The sequence below is a fragment of the Rousettus aegyptiacus genome, unplaced genomic scaffold (genome assembly GCF_014176215.1).
Source record: "Rousettus aegyptiacus isolate mRouAeg1 unplaced genomic scaffold, mRouAeg1.p scaffold_m13_p_4, whole genome shotgun sequence".
NCBI lineage: Eukaryota > Metazoa > Chordata > Mammalia > Chiroptera > Pteropodidae > Rousettus > Rousettus aegyptiacus.
Window position 1 is genome coordinate 70,377,637 of NW_023416307.1, and position 27,788 is coordinate 70,405,424.

A 27,788-nucleotide genomic window follows, 5' to 3' on the forward strand; every position below is an offset into this window, starting at 1 on the left:
AGCAATGGGTAGTCTTGGTGAGAGGAACCTAGAGCTGAGCACTGGAGGGGCTCCTCTTGCCCCAGTGTCACATTTGGTGGAGAAGCTAGGAGAAATCTGCTCTCCAGTCCTTTCATTTACGAATACCCAGAGACAAAATATGTTGACAACTACAGACCACGGCACTGTGGGATCCTGCTGGACACACTGCAAAGGAAAACCACCAGCAGCTGTCTGATGAGGTTTTTTTTTTTTTAAATTAACATTTGGTTAATAAAGCCTCTACCATGAGACAAACCAGATGAAAAACCAGCCTTCATTAGGGAGGTCTTAGCATAGGCTGGGAAAAATTATGTGTCGTATCCAAGTAAGGAGGTTTTTATCAACTTGAACACCTCTCTGTGCCCAGCAGGGACTTAGGTGCTCTGGGGTCGTACGGAGGGAGTAGGAAGCCTGGTGCCACCTTGTGGGAGTTTACTCTCTCTTTCATGCGGGAGGCCAGATTGTATTCAGGAAACTGAGAGAAACCTATGTAAAGAGAGTATGGGATTCATGAGCAACTGTGAGGCACAAGTGCGCGTGCGCACGCGCGCGCGCGCGCACGCACGCACGCACACACACACACAAATTGATTTTGTTTCTTTGGAGGACCTTGACTAATATAGCACCCTATAAGCTAAAAACAAGGTTGAGATGTAACAATGTTTTCATGCCTTTTTCCAGTCAGTGCTCAGCAGTGTGAACTAGAGGGCTGAGAGCCCAGGATCTGAAGTCAGTGGGCTTAGTTCATGTGTGAGCTCTGTTCCTTCCTAGACCTCTGCCTTGGATAGCTCACCCAAGCTCAAGAAACAAAAGGTGCTCAGATGACTTTAGCATTGCCAAACCCTGGTCTATTAGTTTTCTAGTGGTGCTGTAACAAATTACCACACACTCACTGCTTAAAATATAGATTTATTCTTTTCTAGTCCTAGAGGTCAAAGTCTTAAATCAAGATGCCAGCAGGGCTTCTGGAGGCTTCCGGGGAGAATCTGTTTCTTGCTTTTTTTTAGCTGCTAGAGGCTGTCTGCATTCTTTGGGTCATTGCCCCCTCCTTCTGTCACTCTAGCTTCTTGCCTCTGTTACCACGTCTCCCACTCACTGCTCTTCTGATCTCCTGCCTCTTTCTCTTATGAGAACCCTAATGATTACACTGGGCCTACTCAGGTAATTAATCCAGGATAATCTTCCCATAGCACTATCCTTAACTAAATCACATCTGCAATGTCTCTTTCAACATATAAGGTAACATTCACAGATTCTAGGGATTAGGACATGAATATCATTGGGGTAAGGGTGGGGCATTACTTAGCCTACCACACTTGATTGCCAGAGGTCACTGGTTACACATGGAAGGTGAGATAGGGGAGAGATTTCAAACTTGAAATCACTTTGTTTTTTTTTTTTTTTTTTGAAAATTGCTCGACTATTAGGTAAATGCAGAAAGTTATGACAAAGAAATGCTTTCTTGGCTGCTACAGAGACAAATATGTGCTGGTTTTCTATTTTTCTTTAACAATTACAATTCTGCTCCTAGAATCATCACAGAGTAAAGCTCTTCCTCCGCCCCCCTCAAAAAATAAAATAATATAATCATGTTTTTAAAAGTACATTATTCTGGTCTCCTACATACACAAATCTATGGGGCCTCTTGCCCTGACACCTTTACCAGGTAATTCATTTAGTCTCCTAAATGACTATTAGCAGGAATTTAAATCTTTTAAAATAAGCTCTGAGAGGCTTCCTCAACATACATAATTCAACATACATAATTCTGCATTCTAGACTATTATCCCAATATAAGCTCTAGAATTGTTTTGTGCTGAGTATAGTTTTTGAGGGAATCAGTCACTTTCAGTTCCTCTCTCTTGGCTGCATGAATAACTTTGGGGAACTCTCCAGTCTTTCTTTTTGGTGTATTGCTGCATTTTGTGTGCTCAGGGCACTGCCATAACCTTTGCTTGATTTATTCTTAGCAGGGATAACTTAGTTTTGGCTCCATAAAAAGGAGAGAATATTGCATAAATCAGTTTTCAAGATTCATCCTGATTTCTCAATTCAATGCTCAACAACTGCTGTTGGGTAGTCTATAATAATTTCAACCAGTCGATAAAGACTTGTGGTCTGAGCCTGACTGATGATTAAAAGGATTTGGCTAATCTTGGGGACCCCAGACTCACTTAATCTTGCCTGTTGATGGTACTCCAAGTAAATATCCAAGACTTGGTTTAGAGCTCAAGGATGATTTATCTTCCCCATACCAAGGACATTTTACTATACACAATTATGCCTTTTCCTTCTCCTCCTCCTCCATGTATTATTTATCCACCTGGTATTGCACTTGGTCCATCAATTCAGTTTCTCTTGATGAAGCATCCCAGTCATTTCGACCTCGTCAGAGATCTCTGGCTTTGTTACTTCATTGTCCATTTCTGTGTTTTTTGCTTTTTTTTTTTTCAAGCTTGACTTTACTGCTGGAGGCAGGACATTTTCCTTTCTTTCAGCACCAAGTGAAACTGCCATCATGGAAGAGGAGGCCAACCATGTCACAGCTCCTGTCACTGTGTAGGTGAGACCTAAGAAAAGGCTACTGCCTCCACTCCATGTCAGAGTGAAAAGAACAACTGATTTTTCTCCTTGGTAACCTGGTTACTGGAAAGTCTAAGAAAAGAAAACCTGTTAAGGATATATCTTTGAACTTTTCAGCTCTACCACTGTATATATGTCCTAAACGCATTAGGTTGAACCATAGTTGTTTTTATAGTTAAAAAAGGTTGAATATTCAATTTCATGCAGTCTTTACCAAGTAGTGTATTTTATCTTGCCGAAATGAAATTAAGAGAAAATAAGCCTTCCCTCTATATAGTTATAATCTACAAAAGAGATTCTGACACAGATATGAATGACTTCCAGACAACAACATAATGAACAATATATTTAAAACCGAAGAAATGAAAAGAATACAGATAGGTTTTACAGCAAGCTTAAAGTTTTGTTTTATGAACCAGGAAACCCAGGGTAGGCTAAAGTCCTTCATAGGCTAAGGTTTGAATTCCAGTCTCAGGGAAAATTCTTCAAGAGGAGTGAAGAACACAAAAATAGTGAGCTAGATGGCAAAACATTTTTGGTGGGAAAAGTAAAGGTGTGGTATTCTTTTGGGTTTTGAAAAAGCCAGCATCCCTCACAGCTGGGGGAGAAAATGTTTGAAGTAGGTTTGCTATCGTTAGCATTTTAATGATGTAATTTTGATTATGCATGTGGCCTGAGGTTTTTAAACATCTGGTGTCTTTTGTAAACCAAACTAATAAACAAATAAAGGCTTCTCATAGCAACGGCACAGGACAGCAGCATTTCCCAGCAAAACTCTTAAGAGGCCTCAAATCATTTGGCAACAGTGCTATTTAAAGGCACAAGGACACTTGTTAGGAAACTAGTTTTCTCTCTTTCTTTTACATCAAAATTCCTCATTGTCATCAGGTCCTTGGATGCCACTTCAACTCATCTGCCTGTTTTCTCTCTCCCTCAGTTCCATTAAGAGGGTCTTTTCTTCCCACAAAGAACATCTCGTTTTGGTTAGAAGTGGTAGGCGTTTTCTGCAGCTCAGGCGTAGTTATTCTCTGTGCATATTAGCCAGGCTATGAGTCTGATTGGATAATATTCACACCAGGGCTCAACAAAGGTAGTGAAAGGATAGGACTGAAGCTCGGGATTCAGGTTCTGTGTGGAAGATTTAGATTTGAGAGTCATCAGCATTAAAAATATGATTGTCAATGAAGTCACCCAAGGAAAGCTTGTCTCAAGAGGAGAAATAAAGTGTCTTCTTTGTTTACAACACGGACTCCCTCTTCCCCTCAACCCCAAACTCACTGTCATACATTATAAGAACAGCAGTACATTTTTTTTGTTTGTTTCTTTATTGCAACTATAACTGTTTTACTGGTAAGGCAATCACAGACGGAGCTGATGGGGTCAGAAGGTTCAACTCCAGAGACTATTGTCAAGCAATTTTCAATCTCAATTTTTTTTTTGCAGGGAGGGAGAGGCGTTGCTGAAATCTTATTTGAAAAGTAATATTCTACGGTGTACTCTTTGATCTGTATGTATACTGCTGCATAAGAGAGAGTAATTCATGGCTTTCATTTTCACAGAAGAGAATTAGAGACCCTGCTAAAGGCAAACAGTACTCCTGGTCAGTAAACAAAAGGACGCAACAAACTGATAGGTAGAGATGGTGTCACATCAGTGAAAGTAGCTCTGATTAAGGAATGTCCCTAACCCCACCAAGGTAGAGATGTCCATACTCTAGGTCAGAAAAGAAGAAAAGATGGAGCAGAGAACTGGAGCACATAAAGTCATTTACTCATCTTCAAGAATTTTTCATTCAAGCTCCCTGAGAGGCCAAGAAACTAAGGAGATATTTTGTGTTAAGATCTTCCGGCCTGTTGGGGGTCCCATAAACAACTCCTAGCCAGCAACCCTAGAAAGATTCTTCCTTCCAGAGAATTCTGCCTCGGGGAGAATCAGGAAGACACTTTAAAATTAAGCCTGAAGACCGAGTTAGCGTAATTTATGTTTAAACATAAAGTTTTTCAAAGATAGCGTGTGGTGTTATTTCTAAGTTGAGTACTTTTTGTTTTAAAATCAAGAGTTACATTTGTATTTTTTACTTAAGTGAAAAAATTCAGAATCTCATATTAAAACATATGTCTCCCAACTTGGACTGTATGTCCACAAGCAAGGCACTGACTCCTACTCGCTGGCTTCATACCTAAGAGGGGGAAGAACACAGCTTCTCGAGTGCAGAGCCCACGTGGATCGGAAGAACTGCACCTGCCCCTAGAGTCCAGGGCAACTTGGTCTGTGATACTTTGTCTAGAATAAAGGTTCTACAGTGTTTCTGTGTTAGTTATTTTTAGTCCATATTCCAAATTTACTCCTTAGTAGACCAGTTTCTTTTTATTTCCATGAGCCTCCATCTCATCCCATCTTATAGAGCAGACTTCTCTTCACTGTTTTAGATCCCTAGGTCCAGTGTTATTTAATCTTTCTTGGGAAACAGAATGAGTCCTTCCTTACTGGTCCATATCTACTCACTTGATACTGCTATTAACTGCTATTCCTTAAAAAAATAAAAGTACATATTTGAATATATAAAGTGGAGACAAACAGCTATATGGTGATGGAGTGACAGTACTACCTGTAAGAAAACTATGTATTTCTTTAGGTGATAGATAGATAGTTAGAGAGATGATAGATTTGATTGGAGGCTAGAAAAGTACAGAATGATATAATTCAACAACTAGTGCTCAGATGGACACTGACTTCCCTTCATCCTAGAAAGGAGTGGTATAAAAGGATACTGTAGGTTATGTTGAAACTATAGTACCAGCAGACAAGCCTTCAGTAAAATACAGTATTCATTTGAGTTGATGGTACAGTTTTCTGAAAATGGGAAAGGCAGCTGTTTTCATCCACACAATGAAGTGATCATTAGCGAAGCCATTGTTTCCTGAATCCTTGTCGTCCAGTTTATAGACAGGCTTAAGCCAGTATGGGGGCTTTGTGGTTCCTGTGGGAAGAAAATAATGGACATGGTTGAGAAAAATAATCTACCCCCTTAAGTTTTCCTTAGAATGTAGAGAATAAAACAGGGTTTGCATTCTTGAGAAAAGAGAATTAAAAATTAGACTTTTTAAAAAAGTGTGTGTGCAAGTGTGTGTGTGTTTGTGTTTGTGTGTAAACTACCTGAGTATTCAACCATTAAAAATAATGGTTAATAAAGACTCTAAGAAAATGCTAATGATATTTTTATAGGACTAAAAAAGAAAGCAGGTAGATGGGGTAAAAGGGGTCAAATATGTGGTGATAGAAAGAAATTTAACTACGGGTGGTGAACTCACAATGTAATGTATATATATGCCTTACTGTTGAACTGTACACCTGAAACTAACTGGATTTTGTTAACCGATGTCACCATAATAAAAAAAATTTTTTTAAAAAGAAAGCAGCATATAATTTGATCTGTAAATTGACAGATCAAATTATATGTTTATTATGCATCCAAAATGAAGCATTGAAAAAATGGGAAGAGCAAAATAATAGCATTGTATTCTGTGATAGTATCATAGGGAATGTCTTTATTTTCTTTACTAGTAATCTAAAGAGAGCAAGTTACGAAAAATACCCATTCATCTAATGTTTAAAGAAAATGGAAATTAAAGAAAAAAGAGAGATAACCATTGATGAGGCAGTGAAAATAGGAATTCTTGTTCAGAGTTTGTGAACTAACATCTCTAGCAATCTAGGAACACGGATCAATAGCTTTAATATATTTTGCATACACTTCGGCCTAGAAATTCTACTTATAGGAATGTATTCTAAGGAAATAATCATGAAAGTGCATGAAAATTGTGTTACATAGGTATTCTCCCCAGCACTGTGCCTAGGAGCTGGAAGTTGGAAGCGAGGAGGAGGAAATGGTAAATAGACAAGGTGGAGAGCGCAGGTGTTGCAAGCCTGTTCTAAAGCCAAGGAGCCTGCAGGCGTGAGCGCTACAGCAACACTGGAATTCCGCACAGGGTGAGGGCCAGGGCCAGGAGGCTAGTCTGTTGAGTTTACTATCATTCTCACGCTGCCCACTTTACCGCAGTGGGCATGTCTGTCCCTCTCACTCTATAGCAGACTCTTGAGTACAGTGTCTTCCTCATTTTTCTTTTTCTTTTCATTGGCATTTAGTCCAGTGCCTGGACTAAAGAGTAGGTGTTTGATAAATGTTTGATAAAGGGATGAGAAATTCCAATTAAAATGAACAGAAGTTGGTAATAAAAACCATATTGAATTTTAAAGAGCTAGTCAACAATAGAAAATTGTTTAATGGACTTTTCATTTCTACAAAACTGGTTCTACTATTTGTAGGATCCAAAATACTAGTTAGGTACCCTCTCTCTACGTTAACCAGAGTTCCCGCCCCAGGGGCAATATGTCCTGTGGAGCACTGACATCTGAATCACCCAGGGAGCGTGTTAAACATACAGGTTTAAGCATGTCTTTTCTTACTAACTTCTGATCTCTTTAGAGCCCATGTCGCCAAGAGAATATGGGAAACATGTTCTAAGAGGCACCAACTTCCTTCATTTTCCAAGTTCAGTTGGTCATTTGTAGTTGTCCATTCATTCAATAATAAGCATTTCTTAATTGCTCACTATATATCAAGTACCAGGGATACAAAACAGCATAAGATTCAACCCCTTTCCTCAAGGAATTTACAGACTGAAGTGGGGATGGTGGTATTCAGATAGATCATTTGCAGTATAATGTGGTAACTTTTACGATGGAGGTAAGAACAAAGTGCAGTGGGAGATGAGAGAAAGCCAAGGACCCTTGGTGTTATTAGGCCTGTAGTTACGTGGTAAAACAAAACATGAAAATGTTGACAAGTTCCTTTAAAAAAACTAGGAAAAAAACTAGGAATTCAATTATACAGTGACCATACATGCCAGTTTGCCTAAAGATGGTCCTAGTTTATATCTGTTGTCTGCTATCCCATTTGATTTAGCACTTATCCCAAACAAATAATGTACATGTGATTTTATCCTTCCATCTTTCAACCACAATTTTAGCTATAGTGTGTGAAGTACCCATGTGCAGTGAATGGAGTGCTTACTTTAACATGTGATTAATGAAAGATAACCAGAGACCCTTTCAGTCAAAACAACATTTCCCGGTGAACCCTGTCAGCTTCTTGACATTCCAGTCAGTTAGGTCATTGTCTCTGTCTTGGCCTTTGAGACTTATGAAGCTACGAGGCTGCAGGTCAGTTGGATCAGTGGGAAATGTGGCAAATTACAGGTTATGTTATATGTACATGACACAGTGTGGGAAATAGATGCTGAGCAGTTCGAACTCTCTTGTAAAACTGGTTTTGTTATTTATCACAGTGTAAATATAGAACTATTTTATTTTTCGGTATCAGTTTTCTATTTGCTAATAAATTCTTTTAGCTCTGAAGAGCTAAAAAATAGAATATGTATGTTTGATGTAAAATTAAATACAATTTCTTAAGCAAGTTGACAAATGGGATACTTGCAACATTGGTTGATGTTTACCCACTACCATGGGAACCATCATGATGTCAATGACCAACACGAAAATCAAAAGATGTAAATTTGCTGAAAACCATAAGAATCTTGCTGAAAAACATCAGAATCTATGTCAAAAGTTTGTGCTTATTTTAAAAAGCGTATCCAAAGACAATGCTTTATTTACCTCGCGTAGCTACAGAAGGTCCGTTTCTACATATCATTATGTGAGCATGACCTTTTTAGACAAAATGAGTTTCTTTCTAGTTTCATTTTTTTATTACTTTTTTTTTTTATAATCAAAGGAAAACTTTAATGTGTTGGATCCATTAGCCCAAAAAGAACTCTGTAAATAGTTAAATGAGGCCAGTTTTATATCGGTGTCTTCATATGCTTCAAATAAAAAAAACCAGAATAAGTTAATTATAATAATGGCTTGGATTTTTTTGGTTTGATTCTTCATGGAATCAGAGAAAAGCTTTTTGATATTCAATCTTGGAGCATAAAACCTCTGATATTATTATAAATATTATTATAAATTTAGTTTAAAAATTCAACAATCTAGTATAAATTTTTGCTTTACAGTGATAACATAAATACAAATTTGGTGGAGCACAACATCTGAGTAAAGATAATATTCTTAGTAAAATGAGAAATTGAAAGAGAAATGTGCTTAAAATTGATGGAGGTACACACATAATTCATAATCATATCTAAATAAGCTGCAACATTTTATTAATCAAAAGAAGAGCTGTTATCATGAAAATTCAAATATTTTTGTATATTCAGTTAGAGAAAGTGAACAGTAAAATTTTTACAATGATGTAGATGTTAAATGAAAGAAATGCTTCAGCATGGTAGTATATGTGGTCTTCCTTTCTACACGTTACCAATCAGAACATTTTAGAAATGTCTGAGTCCTTAAAGAACTATTTTGTATATCAAAGGATGCATCCTGCAATAATTCTGAACTTTTTTGGTAACTGAACCTTCTAACTTTTGGTTGAATTTTGTTCAAAATAGTTGAAAAGACTTTAGAAAGTATCCTAAATATGGAATGCCAAAAAACTTTAGTTTTTGAAGATTTAGTAAATTGTAATTATTGAAAACAATGCTTACAAACAGGAAAATATTGAAGTTTACCCTTATAAAAGCAAAGGAATAATTGAACATATTACATAGAGTTCAAAGTGTGTACAAGATTTAATTTTTAAATTCTATAATTTTGCTTTAGAATATCTCAATTTATATGGAAACTCTTTTGATGGCACTCTTATTTTTAACTGGGTAACTTTTTCTTCACTACTAGAATTAAATGATATCAAGAAAGTATAGATTTTGTAGGACCTAAATTTGATAATATATTCGAAAGAATCATAATTTGGAAAAACATGAAGTTAAGAGAGTGCCTATAAAAATATTTGGGTTACAATACTAGCATATTTCAATACAAAAAATTGAGAATATCCTCCATTTAGTAACTTGGCTGTGAGCAAAGTAGGTACCTGGGTACCTACAGATATTTTCTCAATTAGAAAAATTAGGATCAAAAGAGAAGAATCAATTAGGGGTGTTAACAAATTGAAACTGATTAACCATAAAATTAAACTTTTAAAAAGAAGGTAATTTTGTGAAAAAATTAAAAAGAATACTTTAATACAATATTTTTTTAAATAATTAACTCTCCCCCACCCCTCGAATTCATTAGAAAAATACAGGAGCATGTAATGAAGACAGATATGGCCAAGAACGTAATTAAAGTATGTGACTATGTATTTAGAATAGTTATTCTGCTTATGTTAACTTTTCATCTTTAGATAATAATATTTTTAAAAAAGTTGGTTTAATGTACATAAATATGTTATTTTAATATTTTAAAGAATTGTATTTTTAAAGTAGTGTGCAACAGAATTATTTTATAGGTCTACCAAAATGGTAATGTAGATTTATTGATCAATAACTAAAAATTTCAAATAAACATATAACTTTATTCTAGTGTCCCCTTTCACTCTTGGAAGTGTACCAGTTCAGACAATGAATTACATGGTTACCCTAATTTCAGATGCAGCATGAAGTTTCTTACGACATTGCCTTTTTACAGATGGTAAACATGAAGGAACCAGGGCTCCAACCATTTTGTGTTTCTGACAGGTATGTGATGGAAATGCCCATAAGTAGGGAAAGTTAGAACACAAAGGAAGTCAACAAAGAAGGAAATAAGAAGGAATCATAAATATCTGCCCACATATAAAAGCCAAAGTTTCTATATAGGGATAAAAAAATATTAAGTTAATGTATGGATCTTACCTGTAAATGTGCTAGGAAGATTGGAACTTGGATTCTGAAACTTGACATAGTTATCTGTCTACCACACAATGTCACTTGATAGCATTGGCACTCTGATATGTATAGATCAATTAAGGTTGTATGAAAGAATAATGGTGTCTGTAAGGAAATTAAAAATTATGTTAGAAATATAAGCAAGCATTTTGCCACCCCTTGACATGCAAAACCAGACACAGATGAAAAATAAACCAGGGTTTTAGCAGATTCTCAACATGCCTACATGCCATAGATGCTGGAATTACACGACTATTCTTTATGCCAAGGCCCCAATTATTGAAAAATACTCTTAATCCTCATTTAACTCATGTCCCTAACTACTTCAAATCTCTGGGAAGGAAGAACTTATTTGCAATGAAATGCTGTAAATCAGTGGGGAATGGATACAAAATTAAAAAAAAAAAAAAGAACTGCCATTCAGCTGCAGAGGTGATCTTCTGGACATTTAGGTTTTACACACTTATGAAAGAGTATACTGGGGAGATAGATAAAGTCACCTACCATTGAATATGCTATGGACCTTAGCGCCACAAGGAGCGATGGGAGCCCATTGAGGGACTTTTTGAATGGAGCACAGTTTTCAACATCCTGGGTACAAGATAATACAGGAATGAGAAATGCTTTTGGTAAACTCCCTCAGAATGTTGAAAGTGAGAACACTGGCAATGTAAATTGACCCATACTGATTTATTGGCACAGGCCAACATTATGGACGGTTAACTGATTTTTCCTGGCTTTTGGCTCACTTAGACTAGAAAATTTTTGTATTTTGGAGGGTGTGTGCATGTGTGTGTGTGTGTGTGTGTGTGTGTGTGCACATGCACACATTGTTTTCCTCCTTATTAAATCCGTAACATACCAAATATGCACAAAGAAACGTTACCTTGCTGGCTGTACAAGTATTATCCCGAGTCTACACTGGAGAACACATTTTAACACCTTTTTTTATTGAAGCATAATTTACATTCCAAAAAGTATAAAAATCATGGGTTTACCGCTAGATATCACAGGGAATCCATCTACTCCAGAATCAGAATATATTTTTAAAAGAGTGGTCATTAATTTATCACTTTTATATAATAATGTCAGTATAGAAAAGGTTTCCTTCTAGCTCATCTTGCTAGCATGCTGAATATCATCTATAAAGAATAAAATTTTGTAATCCTAGGTCGGAAAGGGTATTCAATTAAACCAAAGGCTTTTATTCAAGTGGAGCCTAATTTCCTTAAACTTGGCTAGACTGAAGACCCCAATTATAGGAAAAACAATGCTAGATATAGGGTGAGCCAGACTGAGACCAACCACTCAAGGTTACTACCAAAATGATTGGTGAATCCACCACCTGAAATGGGCAACTTGAAAGACAACTACAAAAGTAAATGTGAAGAAACAATATTGAAATCTATTCAACACGTCAGTCATTCAAAGAAGCCAAAACTCTACTGTTTGAAGCAGCTCTAACATGCCATCAACTTTATTAACAGAAACATAAAATCCTGTATTGTGGCTGAAAGGTACTTGAAGATTTGCCCTTCTGACAGACTCATTATTACTAAGACTTAGACAATCCATATGCATCCAATTTTAATATAAAATTCTGTCAAATAAAACATTGGTGCATGAAAGGATAACCATTCAATTGGACAAGGTTCACATTACTGCTCTGAAGACGGAAAATACTCTTTCTCCACAGCAGTTATCCTGAATACCTAGCCCCTTCAATTTATTCAAGAATGAAATGAGCAATTCTGTGTTGTAAAACCATAGCTTGAGTTTATTTTCCATACTTTCTTTTAGACTGAAAGACATACCTATTTTTTTTGAAGAGTATTATGCCTAAGTAAATAAAGCTTTACCTTGATATCTCTACTCATCAATTGGCTATTACTTCTGGATAGAATATATTGATAGAGGCTCTAATTGAAGCCATACAATTTGTAGTACATGTAAACATTACCCTGAAGAGAGAAAAGCAAAAAATCAAAAGAGAGTCAGGAAAATAAACTGGAATATTAATAAATATGGACAGGATTTTTTAAATATAGAAGGTAGTACAGAAAAAAATGATGGGAACTGAAAATTTCTTTACATCAAATAGAAACCCAAGAAATCATTTTAAAAAATCAGTGTTGGAAAATCTTGGTCTATACGAAATAACTAAAATGACTAAATAACTTATTTTTATAAAGGTTACTGCATTCCTGCCTTAGACAAATTTTTATAACCAGGCTTTATATTCTCAATATATAGAATTTGATTTCACAAACATTGTTATTTCCCAACAAAACTAGGAAAAATGCTTTGCCTAGGGGTTGTGGTAGGCATCAAAAGTCACATGATTTCAAAGGAAGGGCATGAAGCACGATTTAAAATTGGAGCCACTAAGCACATTTAGCTGCATGTATATACTGGGCATGTGTAAAGAGGTTGGCTTTTTGTGGTCTGGCTCCAGATATTTTTGTCTTTTTATCCCTAGGATTTAGCTCAGTACCTGGCATGTAGTACTTGCTCAAGAAACTGTAAGGCAGTTGTTATGGACAAAAAAATGGAAAAATTCACTGATTCTAAAAAAAGGTGATTTGCACCTTAGTAGTAAGTAGCCTTGTTACCACGAGAGACATGCCTTTTCATGTATACTGCTGTATGAGGCTGTCCAGTTACAGGTTATCACCATGCTTCTACCTTTACGGTGACTACCAAGGCCCTAGAAATTTTCTAGGCAGACTTGATACAGGTTTTACTAACAGCATATATGATGCAAACAGAAATAACCAATGTAGGTGTTCATAATTAATATTCTACCTACTGCCTGCATCCAAAAATATATGAAGGTCTAACTTTTATTAAGTGACTCCCATGTTAGATGCTATATTCAGCACTAGAAATAGTATTCCTTTACAATTCCCTGAGTCAATTGATTTTCTTACATTATACAAAAACAGCATTTGGAGAAGCTTTTGGCCCCATCCCAAGGAACTATAAGAGGATGGGTATGGAAAATGGGAGCTGGTGCCCAGAGCAGGCTGGAAATAAAGGTCACGGTAAGTGTGGGCAGTTACAGAAAACAACAAAAGCTGGAGAGCTTAGTCACTTGTAAGAGAAAAATCTTTAGGACACTGAGAAGAGGAATTGCTGGACCCTGACAAAGAGGCAGGCTTCAACATAATAAACAGAAAGTGTGGATGTGAAGGTGAATAAGCCAGGCACAGTGGGAATGACTGATCACATGTCCTCACCCAAAGAGGAAACCCCTATTGTTGACCCTTAACTACAGAAAATATGAAATCTACAGAAAGGAATTTACCATCCATTTTCTTGGAAGATAAAAAGAGAATTTTACTTACTCGGTTATATATTCATATAAATGATGAAATAAACAGGCAGAGAACACTCACCACACTAGGGACAGCAGTGTTTAAATAATCTTTTTTCAATGATTCTTTGTCCAAGGTTCAGCTTAACAAGGCCTCCAAGATCATCTTTTCGATTAGTCCTGGAGGCGCATACTCTATGGTGTTTCTTCTCTTTAAATCAGTGGCACTCTGTGCAGGATTCTGAGTTCGAGGCAGAGAGTCTCACAGGGATTCATCGCCAAGCATGTCATGTGTGCCAACTCGTGAGTGGAAGACCCTGTGATTGTCCTAAGTGGTTGGCTGGATTTTTATGAAAAAGCCTTTGCCTGAAAGGAATGGTTAGCAGCTGGTAACACTTCATTTGCCTTTGGAGTTTCAAAGGACACAGATCGATGGGAACTGAAGCCCTTTAAATATTTTATTCTTTGGATTTTTTCTTCAAATGTTTAAGCCCCCAAGAAGGAACAACCCTACTTGACACACTGATTTCAGTCTTCTGACTTCCAGAATTGTGAGAAAACAAATCTCTTGTTCTAAGCCTCCCCACTCAACAGTTAAGCGCGCTAACTTTTACTTTTGGGTTGGGGGAGGGCAGCATGGGGAGCTGAGAAAGGCAAGAAAAGGCACGGCTATATAGAACGAGAATCTTGACCTATAATAAAAGAACACATATGTAAAACTTATCCCACCGACTTTATATAGATCTCACTTATAACCCAAGTACAACAGTAATTTCCTTATCCTTTAAATCTGATTTACTCTCAAAAAATGATTAGAGATAGGCATAATCAATACAGATGTATTCAGAATATTACTGATGCCAACATGCTTTCCTCTGGCATCAAAGAGGAAATAAATGACACATAAAATCAAAGCTTCTTGGACCATAAAGCCTTATCATTTGGCACTTTATCTTTCCTTCATTCATTTAATATTTTAGCAAATATTTTGAGCATCTACCATGTGAAATATGGAGGAAGAGTCATATGTTCACTCAGTAAACATTAATTGAGCATCTATAGTATGCCAGGCATTGTTACAGGTGCTTGAGATACAGAGAGAGACCATAAGCAATACATATAATAAACTGTTAATTTCTATAACATATTAGAAGGTTATAAATACTATGGAAGAAATTGAAATTACAGCAAGGTAACAAGGATCAGAAGTGCAGTGGTGGGGCGAGGAGACAAGCTGCAGTATGAAATAGGATGGCCAGCATAAGCCTTATTGAGGTGAGAATCAAGCCAAGACCTGAAGGAGGTAGGGGAATTAGCTAAGTGGCTATCAGGTACAGGGAACAAGGCAAGAAAGAGTATGCCAGACATGTTTGAGGACTGAGAAATCCAGTGTGGCCGGAGTGGAGCTGTGGGGAAGAGAATGGAGAGATAGGCTCAGAGAGGAAATACGAAGCCCGATCATATAAGACCTTGTAAAGCCTTAAGTTTTTTCATTTAGTGGAAAGAGGAGCCATTGTAGGAATTTATAAGCAAAGGAGTAATAACATGATATGACTTATGCTTTAAAAAGTTAGCCTGGGCTGCTATGTTGACACACCGATTTAAACAGGAAGACCTGTGAGGAGGTTATTACAAAATTTAGGTGAGAGTTGAATGTGGCTTGGGACTAGATACTAGTAGCAGAGGTGAGAGAATGGAAAGAGTCAAGAATGACTCCTGGGCCTTTGGTCTGGGTACCAGAAGGATGGAGCTGCTATTAGCTGAGATTGAGAAGTCTGTGGGTGGAACACAGTTTTATTTGGGAGGTGGGACAAGGGTGAAAATGTATATCAGTTCAGTTTTAGAAATGCTGAGTTTGGATATGTAGTAGTCATCCAAATTCTGACATCAGGAAGGTAGGTGGATATACAAGCGTGGACATCGGAAGAGAGGTTTGGGTTAAAGATATAAAAGAGTGTTGGCAATAGATGGCATTTAAAGCCAGGAGGGAAATGATGTTTCCAAGGAAGTAAGTGCATACAGAGAGGAGATGACTAATGATTAAGACCAAAGCCTTGCAGATCTCAAAATAGAGTTTGAGGAAAAGGAACCAAAGAAAGGTAGCCAGAGAGCTAGGAGGAAATCCAAGAGTGTGATATCCTAAGAGCCAAGAGAAGAGAGTGCGTTAAAGATCACCTGTGTCCGGGGGGCTGACAGGGCACTAAGGAACTCACTGCTAGATTTATCCACATGAAAGTCATTGGTAACCTTGCAAGTTAACGGAGCCTTGCGAAACTTAAGAATACGACTGCTAAGACCTATCTTCCTTCCTTCCTTTCTTCCTTTCCCTCCCGTCCTTCTCACCTATCCCTCTTTCTCTTCTTCCTTCCCTTCTCTCCCTCTTTCCTTTTCCTTTTCCCTTTGCTTCACAGGGATCCTAGAACTGTGTTGTGGCCTGACTGCTCTCCCAGCCTCCTCCTGCTCCCTCCCCATTTTCCCTTACAGGCAGTTCCCACGATAAATCTCTTGCATGTCTAATCCTGTCTTGGCATTTGCTTCTCAGAGGACCTGGACTAACACACAACTTTAATCACCCGGAGAGCAGGGACTTCTCTTAATGTTTCTTTGGCATTTCTCACAGTGCCTGACAGCCAGGCCAAGAGTTGCTTTAGGGATTAGGCAATTGCTTATGCAGAATGATTGGGATAAGGCAATTGCATATGCAGAATGACCTAGGGAGACCCAAGGAGAGTCCCACTAGGTGTGTGACCCCTGACATTAGCTCACTGTGTGACCTTGGTCAAGTCACTTATCCTCTCAGCCCATTAATTTTCTTACTATGAAATGAGTGGTTAGATTCAGTCATCTCTATGGGTCCCTCTTGTGCTGACATTTGGAGTAAAACCTATTTGACTGATGTTGAGAATTATGTTACAAAGTTGGGTAAGAGTCGCACATGAACGCAACACTTTATAAGATCCCCCACCCACACCCTGTCTTGGTTTTTATATTTTGAGTTTTGAGAAGTATTTGGTGGAAATCATGCCAAGTGTAAAATCAGCATATAGCCGAGTGAAGGCTCCTGCATTTCACTTACCTGAATTGTCTTTGAAAAGTAAAATGGAATAGAGCAGGTACATTCTTTGTCAAAATTAATGGCATTTTCCCGCAGTTTTGCACAATTTGCATATCTCTTTGTGTAAATAATCTGACAGGCAGGGAAAAACAATGATTAAATTATTAAAAAGTTATATGAGTATATATACAAAAATTCAAGCCCCAAGTCCACTGAAGTCTTTAAGTTTTCTGGGTTAAGGGAATGTTGTCTGGGCCACAAATAAAGGGCAGCTCCCCATGCAAGATGAGTGTGTTTCTGCTGATCCTCCAGAGTGGGCCTTCGTGCAGTCTTTCATTGGGACCTGCAGCATTTCGCCACAAACCTGGAATTCGGTGTTTCCGTTGTATATTTATGTAATCTGTTGTGATGAAGCCTTACGCCTGGATCATAAAGAGGTATCACTAAGAAAGTATTAACCAATGTCTCATGAGAACTGGCCTTACAGCCTGAGTCTAATAAGCTTTATGGGAAAGTCGCTTCACTGTTTTTCCATTTTATTGGATGGAAAATATTTTTACTAACAAATACTTCTACACAACATCTAGAATAAGTTATTAAAATGATCATAGAAAAAGTATTTCCAAAATATAGGCTCATTGACATATGTGGAATCATTCTGATTTTAAAACGTTACGGTTTTCTTTAAAAGTTAAATTCTGTGAAAATGGTAGACTCTTTTAAAAAAGGGTAGTGTGTCCCAATGGGCAAATCCTGTGAACTCTGGCTGAAGGATTCACTTATGTGAAGGTGCAGCTAGAAGAAGAGTAAGGAAAGGAGGCTTGGAGAAGGGCCCAGAGCTGCGCATGGCCCTCATGCGACATCTCAGGTGCCCAGGGTTTGTCATGGGTGCTGCTTTGGGCTTCTGCTTTTTCCTCAAGGTGTTGAGGAGTAATTAGAAGATTACAGGAGTGGGGGTGGGGGCAGGGAAGCAAGAGAGCGGCTTTCTCCTTGGTGAATGGCCAGTGGGATTTAGGATTCTTTGGGACAGAAGATGAACAAGACAGACAGAAGGAATTTCGAACCCTTGCAAAGCCACTGGGAATTTCGAAGCCAAATAGGTAAAGCGTTAGTACTAAATTAAAGATTAGACAAAAGGCTACTTAATTTTACTTAGATGTGTATATTTACTTAAATCATTCTTTAAAAAAAGCAGCAAGGCTGGAACTATTATTTTGGAAAACACTGATGCCTTTTCTGTTGGTAAAACTGCAGAAGAACATTAAAGAACGGTGATGTGTTATAATTGAGAGCTAGCACACTGAACTGTGACTAAGGAAACTGGAGTCCTTGATCAGCCAATCTCTGATCCTGAGTTAAAAACTTAGCATCCAGGGCCTACATTTCATTAGCATCACTTTATTTACCAATCAATTGGTCCGTGAGGTCACCATAGTAGTATAAATTCTAGTCCATGGATTCTTGTTAAAGTTCTGTCAATGCAGAATTGGAAAAAAATGTTTCATGATCAAATGATTTTTGAGTAGATTATAGATAGCTAAGGTGCTTTCTAGCTCTAAAAATTTTATGAGGAAGACATATCTTTGATCTATTGTCTGCTTTGGTGTTCAAGTGGCTTTATAAGCCTATAGTTCTAAAATGACAGCAAAGATTATCATCTGCTTCTAATAGAATTTTCAAGAGTCAGAAATTATCATTCTTGCTTAGAATGAACTGTATAAAAGAGCACTTCCTTTTTGAGCCTCAGGGTTAAGTGAGAAGAGGAAAGCCCACTCAGTACTTTTGTTCTACTAGGTCTGTGCTTGGTCACATTTGCCTGGGATACGTACTTTATCTCATCACTCAGTATAATGAAACACTTCCATGTGCAAAAGAGGATCCCACTTTCTGGGTGGTTTCTGATATTCTTATATAAAAGCAAAGCATTAGAAACAGAATGTGACTAAAAAATAAATTCCATTGGAAAATCCCCTTAACATTATGATAAAAGCATTTTGTTGCAAGTTTTTGCAGAGTGGCTTTGCCAACCATAGAGTGAGGCCCCCGCCCCATACGTATGAGCATGCAATTCACACTGGGTGGGGGTGGGTGACCAGAAGGGAGGGAAGAACCTGCAAGAAAGGAGTTAAAGAAAATAGTAAAATAGGATAAGTTGTTTTGTGGAAATGAATATTAATCTTGTAAGCCAATGACTTTGTTACCCCCTTCCACAAGGCAAATTTAATTTCCTCCTGCCATTTCGTCTCTGCCACAGGGTGGGGTCTGGTGGTTTACATATCGTACTAGAGGACTTGAAAGGATTTAAGGCACTTAATTCCTGGAGAGATAAGCTACAGGGAGCTGGGATGGGGGGCAGGACTGTAGAAAATGTAAGTAGAAAGGCAATGGGAGGAGTGGGACCTGAACCCATGTTTTCCTTTTCAAAGCCTTCACTACTTGTCCTAATCTATTTTCTTTTTCAACTAAGTGTGTGACTATTATGTACTGGGCAATGGACAAGGAAGGGGTTGTGGATACTGTGAACAAGCCAGCTATGGCTGAGCTCTTTGTTATTATCAAACATGCGTCTTTCTTACCTACTCTATCACTAGCTCACTGATGGCAAAAATCAACTTTTACTTATCTGACTTATATGCATATCCAACAGAACTATTAGCACGTTCAGACACTCATAAATGTTAAATCATTGTTGACAGACTTGGCCTTTATAATTTTGCCACTCCATGTGGGGAGAAGGAACAGATCAGCTTTCCATGGCTGCTTTTGGAGTGGTCATACAGTTTGGGACATCTGATAATCAGCTCAGAGTTGATTTGAATAAGACATTCACTTGATTCATTAGCCTTAATATGGGTGTGGCTGATTTAGCCTTAGAGCAGCTCTTGTCTCTCCTCCCCAGACAAGCTTTGGGGGGTGTGTGTGGGGGGGTCTCATCCTCCAACAGCTTGTTAATCGTATTGGCAAAAAGCTTGTGACTGAGGGATGTACCTTTAGTTTCAGCTTTTCTCACTCTGAGTAGAACTTGGTTCATTTTGCTAAGTATCCTTAAGATGCCAGAAAGAGTTGGGTTCTTGCCTTTCCTAGATTAAAGTGATAATCTCAGAGGGAGTTCATTTGCAAAGGGAAAGACACTATGCTTGAAAGTGGGGCAAAATTGAAGACCTCTTTCTTTGGCTCCTTACTTTTTTAAAACATGATTCATGGGCATCTGGCCTCGCCTCTTCTTCTAACACCTCTAATCAACTGCTTGCTTGGTCCTCTGGCAGCATAAAAATCTTCTGACTTTCCCGGACCCCCGTAAACAAGTACGGCTGAGCTGACTGGTGTGAGAGTGGTTGTCCTGAAGAGGGGATGGGGATAAATAATGCCATCACACAGTGGGTCTGTCATCATCCGCACCCGGCAGCTGAAAAAGAGATGTTCCAGTCTCATCCAGTTCACTGTTGAGGGGCTGCTTTCTCAAATGGGCCACTCGTTTATAGTCCCAAAGCTGAAAATTCTTAGAAACTGCATTAAAAATGTGAGAAGTAACAAATCTCTATTTCCTTGATGCCCTTTGCAGACATTATAAGGACGATGCCCATGCAGAAGCAGAATGTGCCTGTGGCAAAAAAGCCAGAGAGGATTCTGGTGGCCCAGCGCTTTAGCTGGTGAACAGGTAATTGCTGCTGCAAGGCGGTGTTGTCTGGTGATCTGGACTGGCAATTCTGGGATGTCTTGTTCGTTTTGGCCCTGCAAGTGGCTGAGATATACTTTTAAGACATTGCTAACATTACTACTCAGATTAATAGCACATAATGGTAATATTAATTTAAGAATGTGAACCTTCCTTCGTAGCTGTAGTTGTTTTCTGGAATTATTCCTTAACCAGAATTGACAATCAGCAGGAGCAGAGCTCTCTTCAGTCAGCCATAATTAGGTATATTTTGTGCCAGATGCCACACAGAGAAGAAATACTCCTCAGCAGGGTTTGGATAAACCAACATCTGGCGATACCGAGCAGTTCCAATGAGCTGTTTCTGGGATGTGGTGACTAATTCAAGGCAAGCCCTTCCTGAGAGGGAGAAAATGGATTTATCTTTATAAACCTGCTTAAATCCTTAGAGATTAATACGAAAAATAAAAGTTAGGGCTGTTAGCTTTTTTCCAAATGTGGCTATTCCCTAACGTGAATATAAACCAATTGGGAAAATGCTCTCAGATTCTTGCTAACTTTGCTATTTGCGATGAGGAAGAGAGAAGTGAACAGAGATTAGAAAACACAGATGTCTAATCTCAGCAGCTTCTAGTTTTTCATACATAAGAAAGACTCTAGTAGAAAATGTAGATTAAAAACCTCTCTCCTAAACTTTTCCCAAGCGAATGCTTTGGAGTAGCCCAAAGGATGCAAGACAAAGGAAAAGGAAGACAGATAATGATTAAATGTTCAACACTGCAAGATGGTATTTCGGTTTGGTTTCGGGTTTTTATCACTTATTAGAAATCCACTAACATCATTTTCATTAGGCTGTTAATAATTACATGCTTTTATTTAAGATGAGTTTAAGATGTAGAATTAGGATTTTTAAAAAATTAGGTGAGTTTCTAATCTTCCTTTTTGATTAACATTAGGCAGGGAAGCCACATGACACCATTTTGTATTTAAGGAGGCTATGGGTTTGGTAAGTGTACTAGTTTAAAGGAATACAAAATAAATGCAAATACTTACATTAGGAGATTTCCAATTCAAAGTCAAAACTTTCAACTTGCAAGACTGGGAAAAAAGCACAACGCTAATGGAAACTTTTCAGCACGGCATTTGAATCTGGTTTAGAGGCGGTGACGGGTATGGCTGTTGGTATCAGACAGGCTTGTGTGAGAAGACAGCAGCAAAAACTTCTAATTCACATCTATGATTTGTTTCAGTAAACAAACATGGTCAAAAGCTTGGGTTTAAAAGGTAGTAACAGCCTATAAGATTAGATTATATGCACAGATTAGCCTACAAGATATCGAGTGTGTTGCAATCTAGGTGCTTGACCCAATCGAGTGGGATTGTACTACACAGATAATGAGATAATGCCTGGCAAAAGGGTCACTGGAGGAAAAAAACCAGTAAGAACAGTATTTCTTAGGCTTGAGAGAGAGAGAGAGAGAGAGAGAGCGAGAGAGAGAGAGAGAGAGAGATAGAGAGAGAGATATTATAAGGAATTGGCTCACGAGATTATGTAGAAGGCTGGTAAATCCAAAATCTCCAGCACTGATGTCCCAGTTTGAGTCTGAAGGCTGCCATAGAACTAGGAAGAGCCAATGTCCCAGTTTGAAGGCCATTAGCCAGGGAGAGCTATTTCAGTTGGAAGGCAGAATTCTCTCTTGCTCCATGTGGGGCCGCGGAAGGGGGTACTCAACCGTTGTCCTGTTTAGGACTTCAACTGACACAATGAGGCCCACCCACATTATGAAGAGCAATCTGCTTTACTAAAGTCCACCAATTTAAATGTTAATCTCATTCAAAAGCACCCTCACAGAAATACCTAGAATAATATTTGATCAGCTATGTTGTACTCTGTAGTCCAGTTGAGTTGACACATAAAATTAACCATTGCAGGTAGTGAAAACATTTCTGGGGCAACGTTCTTGAGAAATAGTCAGATATACATTTTATAAGTACTTTTGTATTAACGTATTTCTCTCTTCTAAATAAACCACTTCAAGCATACAATTATATTTCATATGCTCTGTTTTTTCATGAGCTCGTTGATCTCAGTGCTACTGACATTTTCTGCCAGATATGTCTTTGTCGTGGGGGCTGTCCTGTAGAATTGTTTAGTGTCCCTGGCCTCCACCCACTAAATGCCAATTCTGACGCCCCTACTAAATGCCCCGTAGTTGTGACAACCAAATATCTCTCTGGACATTGCAAATGGCCCCTGGCTGAGAACCACTGTTCTAGATTGACATGGATATAACGATTTGTTAGCAGCTGTTGTACTGTAGTATCATTAGAAACTTCGGAAAGTGATTTTTTGAAATTATTTTTTATTTATTATTTTTATTTTATTATTATAATTAATTATTTATTTTTAATGTTGACATTGGTTAACAAAATCCAGTAAGTTTCAGGTGTACAATTCGACAGTAATATATATATATATAGCATTGTGTGGTCATTGCCTATAGTTAGGTTTCTTTCTGTCACCACATATTTGACCCCCTTTATCCCCTTTACTTCCCACCTCCCCTCTGGTAACCGCTAGTCTATCATCCATGAGAAAGTGATTTTCAAAAGTTCTTGCTTTCATTTCTCTTTAACTGCTGTGTAGATAGCCTCCTCAGACATTACCAGTCATTTTGTCTGTATGGGGTTGCCTCATTTTTTCACTGCCTTTTCTTGTTAACTGCTGGGATACAAATGTACTAAATATGAGTGTAAGATCAGGAAGCGGTTATATATGTGAGGTATACTCATACTCACACATACTTACACATACATATAATATTCATGGTGGTCTCATGTTTTGGTTTTGGTAAGTCATTAGTGGCTTAGTGGATTGGTCTGAATTCTGACATGCACACACTGCATGTCTTAATTTGCAAGTCTGCATATACAATCATGCTTGATGTTGTCTTCCAGATCAATCTAAGACATGTTAATTGACAAGAAGTTAAATAAATGCCTGTACTGGGAAGGACTGTGTGTGTGTGTGTTTTTTTTCTTACCATTGTCCAAGAACATCTCATATGTTAGGATTAAAGGGATGAAAATAATGGGGCTAAGTCTGAATAAATTTTCTTATTGTGGTGGCTTTTTTTCTTTTTCCTTTAACTGGTTGGGTCTGACTTGGGATCTTGCAGAATAGAACTTACTTCTCTTTCCTTTGAGTCCCTGAGTGTGGTTTCCAGATTATGGAGGCGTACCAGCAGCAAGTCACTAATGTGCGGAAGTGTGTGTTTGCTGGAGTTTAATTTGTTATACTGGTAGGCTCATTTAAAGTCTCACAATATTCGAATGTGGAATTTAATATACCAGCAGTGGCATCTGATTGCTTCTTTATTGGTTATTTGCTTGAAACCCTAAGCAGGCAATCAGGAGGTCTACAAGCGAATATGGGAGATCTGAATTTGACTTTTGGTTCTGTTACTTAAAACTAGTGGGTGGCCTTTCTAGGAATCAGTATGGACTCATCATCTATAAAATGTGAATGATTACTTTTCCTTCAGGACTATTTACACGATTAAACATGACAGACTACATGTAAGAGAAAGCCCTAAACAATGCTTGACACATTAATCAGTATAATCAGTATACATTATTTAAATGAGTAAAGAGGGAAGTGAATTTGAGCAATAAAATAAAAACCAATAGTATTAGGTTATAACCCATAAAACAAAATAAACATTCACGAGTCCATACTGATGTAAACAAACAAATGAACAAATAAATGAATGGGGGAAAGAGGCAGCTCTTTCTTACAGAAAAAATCCAATTAATAAATGTTGAAGCAGTGAGAAAAATAGAAAAATCACAATAGTTATAACAGTTTCAGGCAAGAACAATCAATGTTGCTAAAGTTGATAGGCAAAGTATGAGGAAAGATAGGATATTTGTGCAGCTCAAGGTTATTTCCCCCAAGACTGACAGGGAAAAACAGCAGTGTTACAGTGGAGAAAATCAGCAGACACCACACCAACCAGGTGATCAAGGTCGACTTCTGTGATATTCCGGCCAACAAATGCAGAATCTCAATCAAAGCATGAGCAAACAATTCGTGAACTCAAATTGAAGGACATTCTACACAATACCTGATTGGTACTCTACAAATGTGTCAAGGTCATGAAAAGAAGGAAAGACTGAGGAACGGTCACTGATTTGAGGAATCTGAGGAGATCTGATAACTACATGCAATGTGGGATCCTTGATTGGATCCTGGAATAGAAAATGGACATCAGTGGAAACACTGGTGAAATCTGAATAAAGCCTGTAGTTTAGTTAACTGTACTGTACCAACAATGATTTTTTAGTTTTGATAATGGTACCATGGCACCACTGGGAGAAGCTACGGGAATGGGATATGGGAATTTTCTATACTATTTTTGTAACTTTTCTGTAAGTCTGAAATCATTCCACAATAACAAGTTAAAAAATAAATGAGCAAGACAGTTGTAGTTATGTTGTTGGCTTTTACGTGTTTACAAAGTGCCACACATGCTGGCAGCTCTTTCTACCACTAGCACTGCCACCCTTCACGCTGGGACGAGGCTTCACAGTTTACAAATCTGTTCCGCATGTACCATCACATGGAACCCTCAACAATCCTGTGAGATAGCATTCCCATTTTGCAGCTGATGAAACTGAAGCTCAGAAAGGGAAGCAGCTTGCCTCGGGTCGCTTAGCTGCTCTTTCTCCCACACAGTCAGATCTGAGGCCAGTCGGTGAAAGAAAAACAAGCCGATCATACTTTATTATAAAGGAAGCTGGCAAAGAACAGATTCATTGCAGTGAAAGAATCCCCATCAAACATTACCAGCGACCCACCTGGCGATGAAGCTAACATCATAAAACAATAGCTGATATTTACTGGGTGCTTGCGGTGTGCCAGAGCCATTAAACGAGATACAAACTCCACCATGAAAACTGGAATTTTCATTAGGACCACACTTAGAAGAGGCCTAGCTTCAAAGATTCCGACTTGCATAGACTGAGGACTCCCATTTCCAGAAGTTCAAAAACCTCCTTTCGTATCTAAATGAGAGAGGAAAAAAGGTTAAGATCAAGAAAAGATGGTCTTGGTGAATAAATTCAACCATATAGACTCCTTGGTATTTATGCAGCTATTATGATAGAATCGGGGATGGCAAAATTCTAACCCATATAAGTTTTATTTTATTATTAGTTTCAAGTATACACTACATTGGTTAGAATCCCAACCCACATTTTATTGAGTTAAAATATTTACATAAGTAAAGGCAGAGGTATTACATAAAACATCAGTTTCATTAAAGTACCCTTTTGTTTGCACTGCTCAAAATAATATCTTGTACAAAAATAATCTTATACAAAGATATCCAAGGTGTGCCCAGATTACACACAATATTTTGATATAGGATAGCTACTACTACTAACATCAACATAACAAAACTATGGGTGACAAGGGTGTTTTTTGTTTCTATTTCTCATTATTATAATTAGAAAAGTAGTGGTGAACTGCTCAGATTTAACATTATAACTGAAATCATCACGTGCCAGGCATCATATTAGTTAAACCAATTAAAAAAAACCTACATCAGTTCAGGGGACAGTGTGTACTTGTGTGTGTGTGTGTGTGTGTGTGTGTGTGTAGAGAACTGAGACAATTGTCTCTTGGACTGATGTCCAATATAACTCACTAAACAATTATAATCAGGTCTAGTCATTCTGGGGATATGATTTTATGTGATAAATTAATTCATTCAGCATGTTTGGAGGAGTAAATCCAAGTACTGCAAGCTTCTTTGCTAGTTACTGCCATGATTCATCCCTGCTTGGTGACTGGCAGCCATATTTATTATTGTACAAATTCTTTTCTCTCCAACTGCTACTTCTAAACATCCGGCTAGATTGAAAAATTAGCCCCATGGTAACATGGTGGGTGGCAAATAAATTTTTCACATTATGATGATAATAGATTACTTTCATAAATATATAATGAGCTAATGCTGTGCTCACAAAGGCATTCGATCAGTTTTAATCCACTGAGATATTAAAAATTTTCTCATCACCCAAAACCAAAATTAAGTGAGATTTGGGGGATGTGGAGATGCAGGCAATGAGGCAGATTTTTGCCCCCACCTCCAAGTGCACTTATAAGGATAAAAAGCAAAGATGATTGTGTCTTTAAAGCAAGGCACAGGGGAATATGTCAAGTCATCCAGATCTTCCTGTTTCTCAAAGGTACAGTCTAGATAAGGTCCCCATTGGGACAGAGGCCATCGGTCATTTAATGAAGAAACAAGGCTGATTCCCATAAAACATGTGGAAAGGACAGAGTTATATGTAAGGGGTAGATGGCCTCTATAATTGTAGTTACTTTAAACTCACTTTCAAAGGCCAGAATGTGCTGGCTCCCCATGTCAAAGACTTTATTACTGTCTTTGAACTCAAGTTCAAATTAAAAAAAAAAAAAGATTAAAGGCAATTGCTGGTTACACGGTACCTCGGGAATGTCCATCATCCTCCTCAACTTCTGATCTCTCCAGTTCCAGTCAAAAACCAGAAACTTTAAGGGGTTCAAATTAAGGCCACCTGAAAGAGACAGGGAGAGAGTTGCTGCAGCAAAGATCTCATGACATAAGCTTATTAAAATGACTTTCTCTTCTCCTGGCTGCTTATTGCCTCATTTGCTGTCCTCTCCCCTCGTAATTAATCTCTTCATATTAAATGTTGTCCTTTCCCGATGGAAAACAAATGTGGTGCTATGAAACTAGCTCTTCTTATAATCTTATCATTGATTCTGAGGGATGCAGAAAAACCTCTTGCTAAGCTTGTCACATGCTCAAGTGCTGGCAAAGAACCAATCCCAAGCTTCCGTTTCATGAAACCCCAGAGAGTGGAGTTTCATTCCTGACAGGGGTTTGATAAGATCCCTGCAGTCTGGGGAAGGGGCCCTTCAGGACTTGAGTCCAATCGAGTCTGCATGACTGAGGAGGTGAGCGGGCAGAAGGAAGAGGATAGAGTTGGGAGGTTAATTTTAAGCAGAAAAGGAAGTTAAGATTAAATGGGCTCTATTCAAAGTCAGCTACCCTTTGAGGAAACTGGCGAACCACTGAGGACTCCATTCCCACTGTTCTCCTGCCTATCTAGAGACAATAATGGAATGTGGGGCTCGAGGGGATCTCAGGGATTGTCTGTTCCTCAGAGGTCTTTGAGTTGGGCAAAGTTAGTTCTTCTTACTCCCCATGTTCTTCCCACTGCCCCAAGCTGTTACATGTTTCATGTGGAAACAAAACTAAAGCCTTCCTTTACACA

The 27,788-nt window shown here is 38.1% G+C and overlaps 1 protein-coding gene and 1 pseudogene across 2 annotated transcripts in view; both read right to left on the bottom strand.

The window, feature by feature from the left end:
• Positions 1–723: 723 nt before the first annotated feature.
• On the bottom strand, positions 724–22,114 carry LOC107510788 (annotated as a pseudogene).
• Positions 22,115–25,215: 3,101 nt separating this feature from the next.
• Positions 25,216–27,788, bottom strand: part of CMSS1 (cms1 ribosomal small subunit homolog) — a 325,256-nt gene continuing 322,683 nt past the window's right edge. Inside the window, exons 9-10 of one of the 2 annotated variants that reach the window (XM_036219030.1) lie at positions 26,977–27,065; positions 25,216–25,526 (exon numbers count right to left, since the gene is read on the bottom strand). In XM_036219030.1, the coding sequence (XP_036074923.1) occupies positions 25,443–25,526; positions 26,977–27,065 (173 nt within the window). In that variant the 3' untranslated portion in view covers positions 25,216–25,442. The remainder of the gene's footprint in view (positions 25,527–26,976; positions 27,066–27,788) is intronic. The other variant, XM_016144700.2, reaches the window with a different exon arrangement.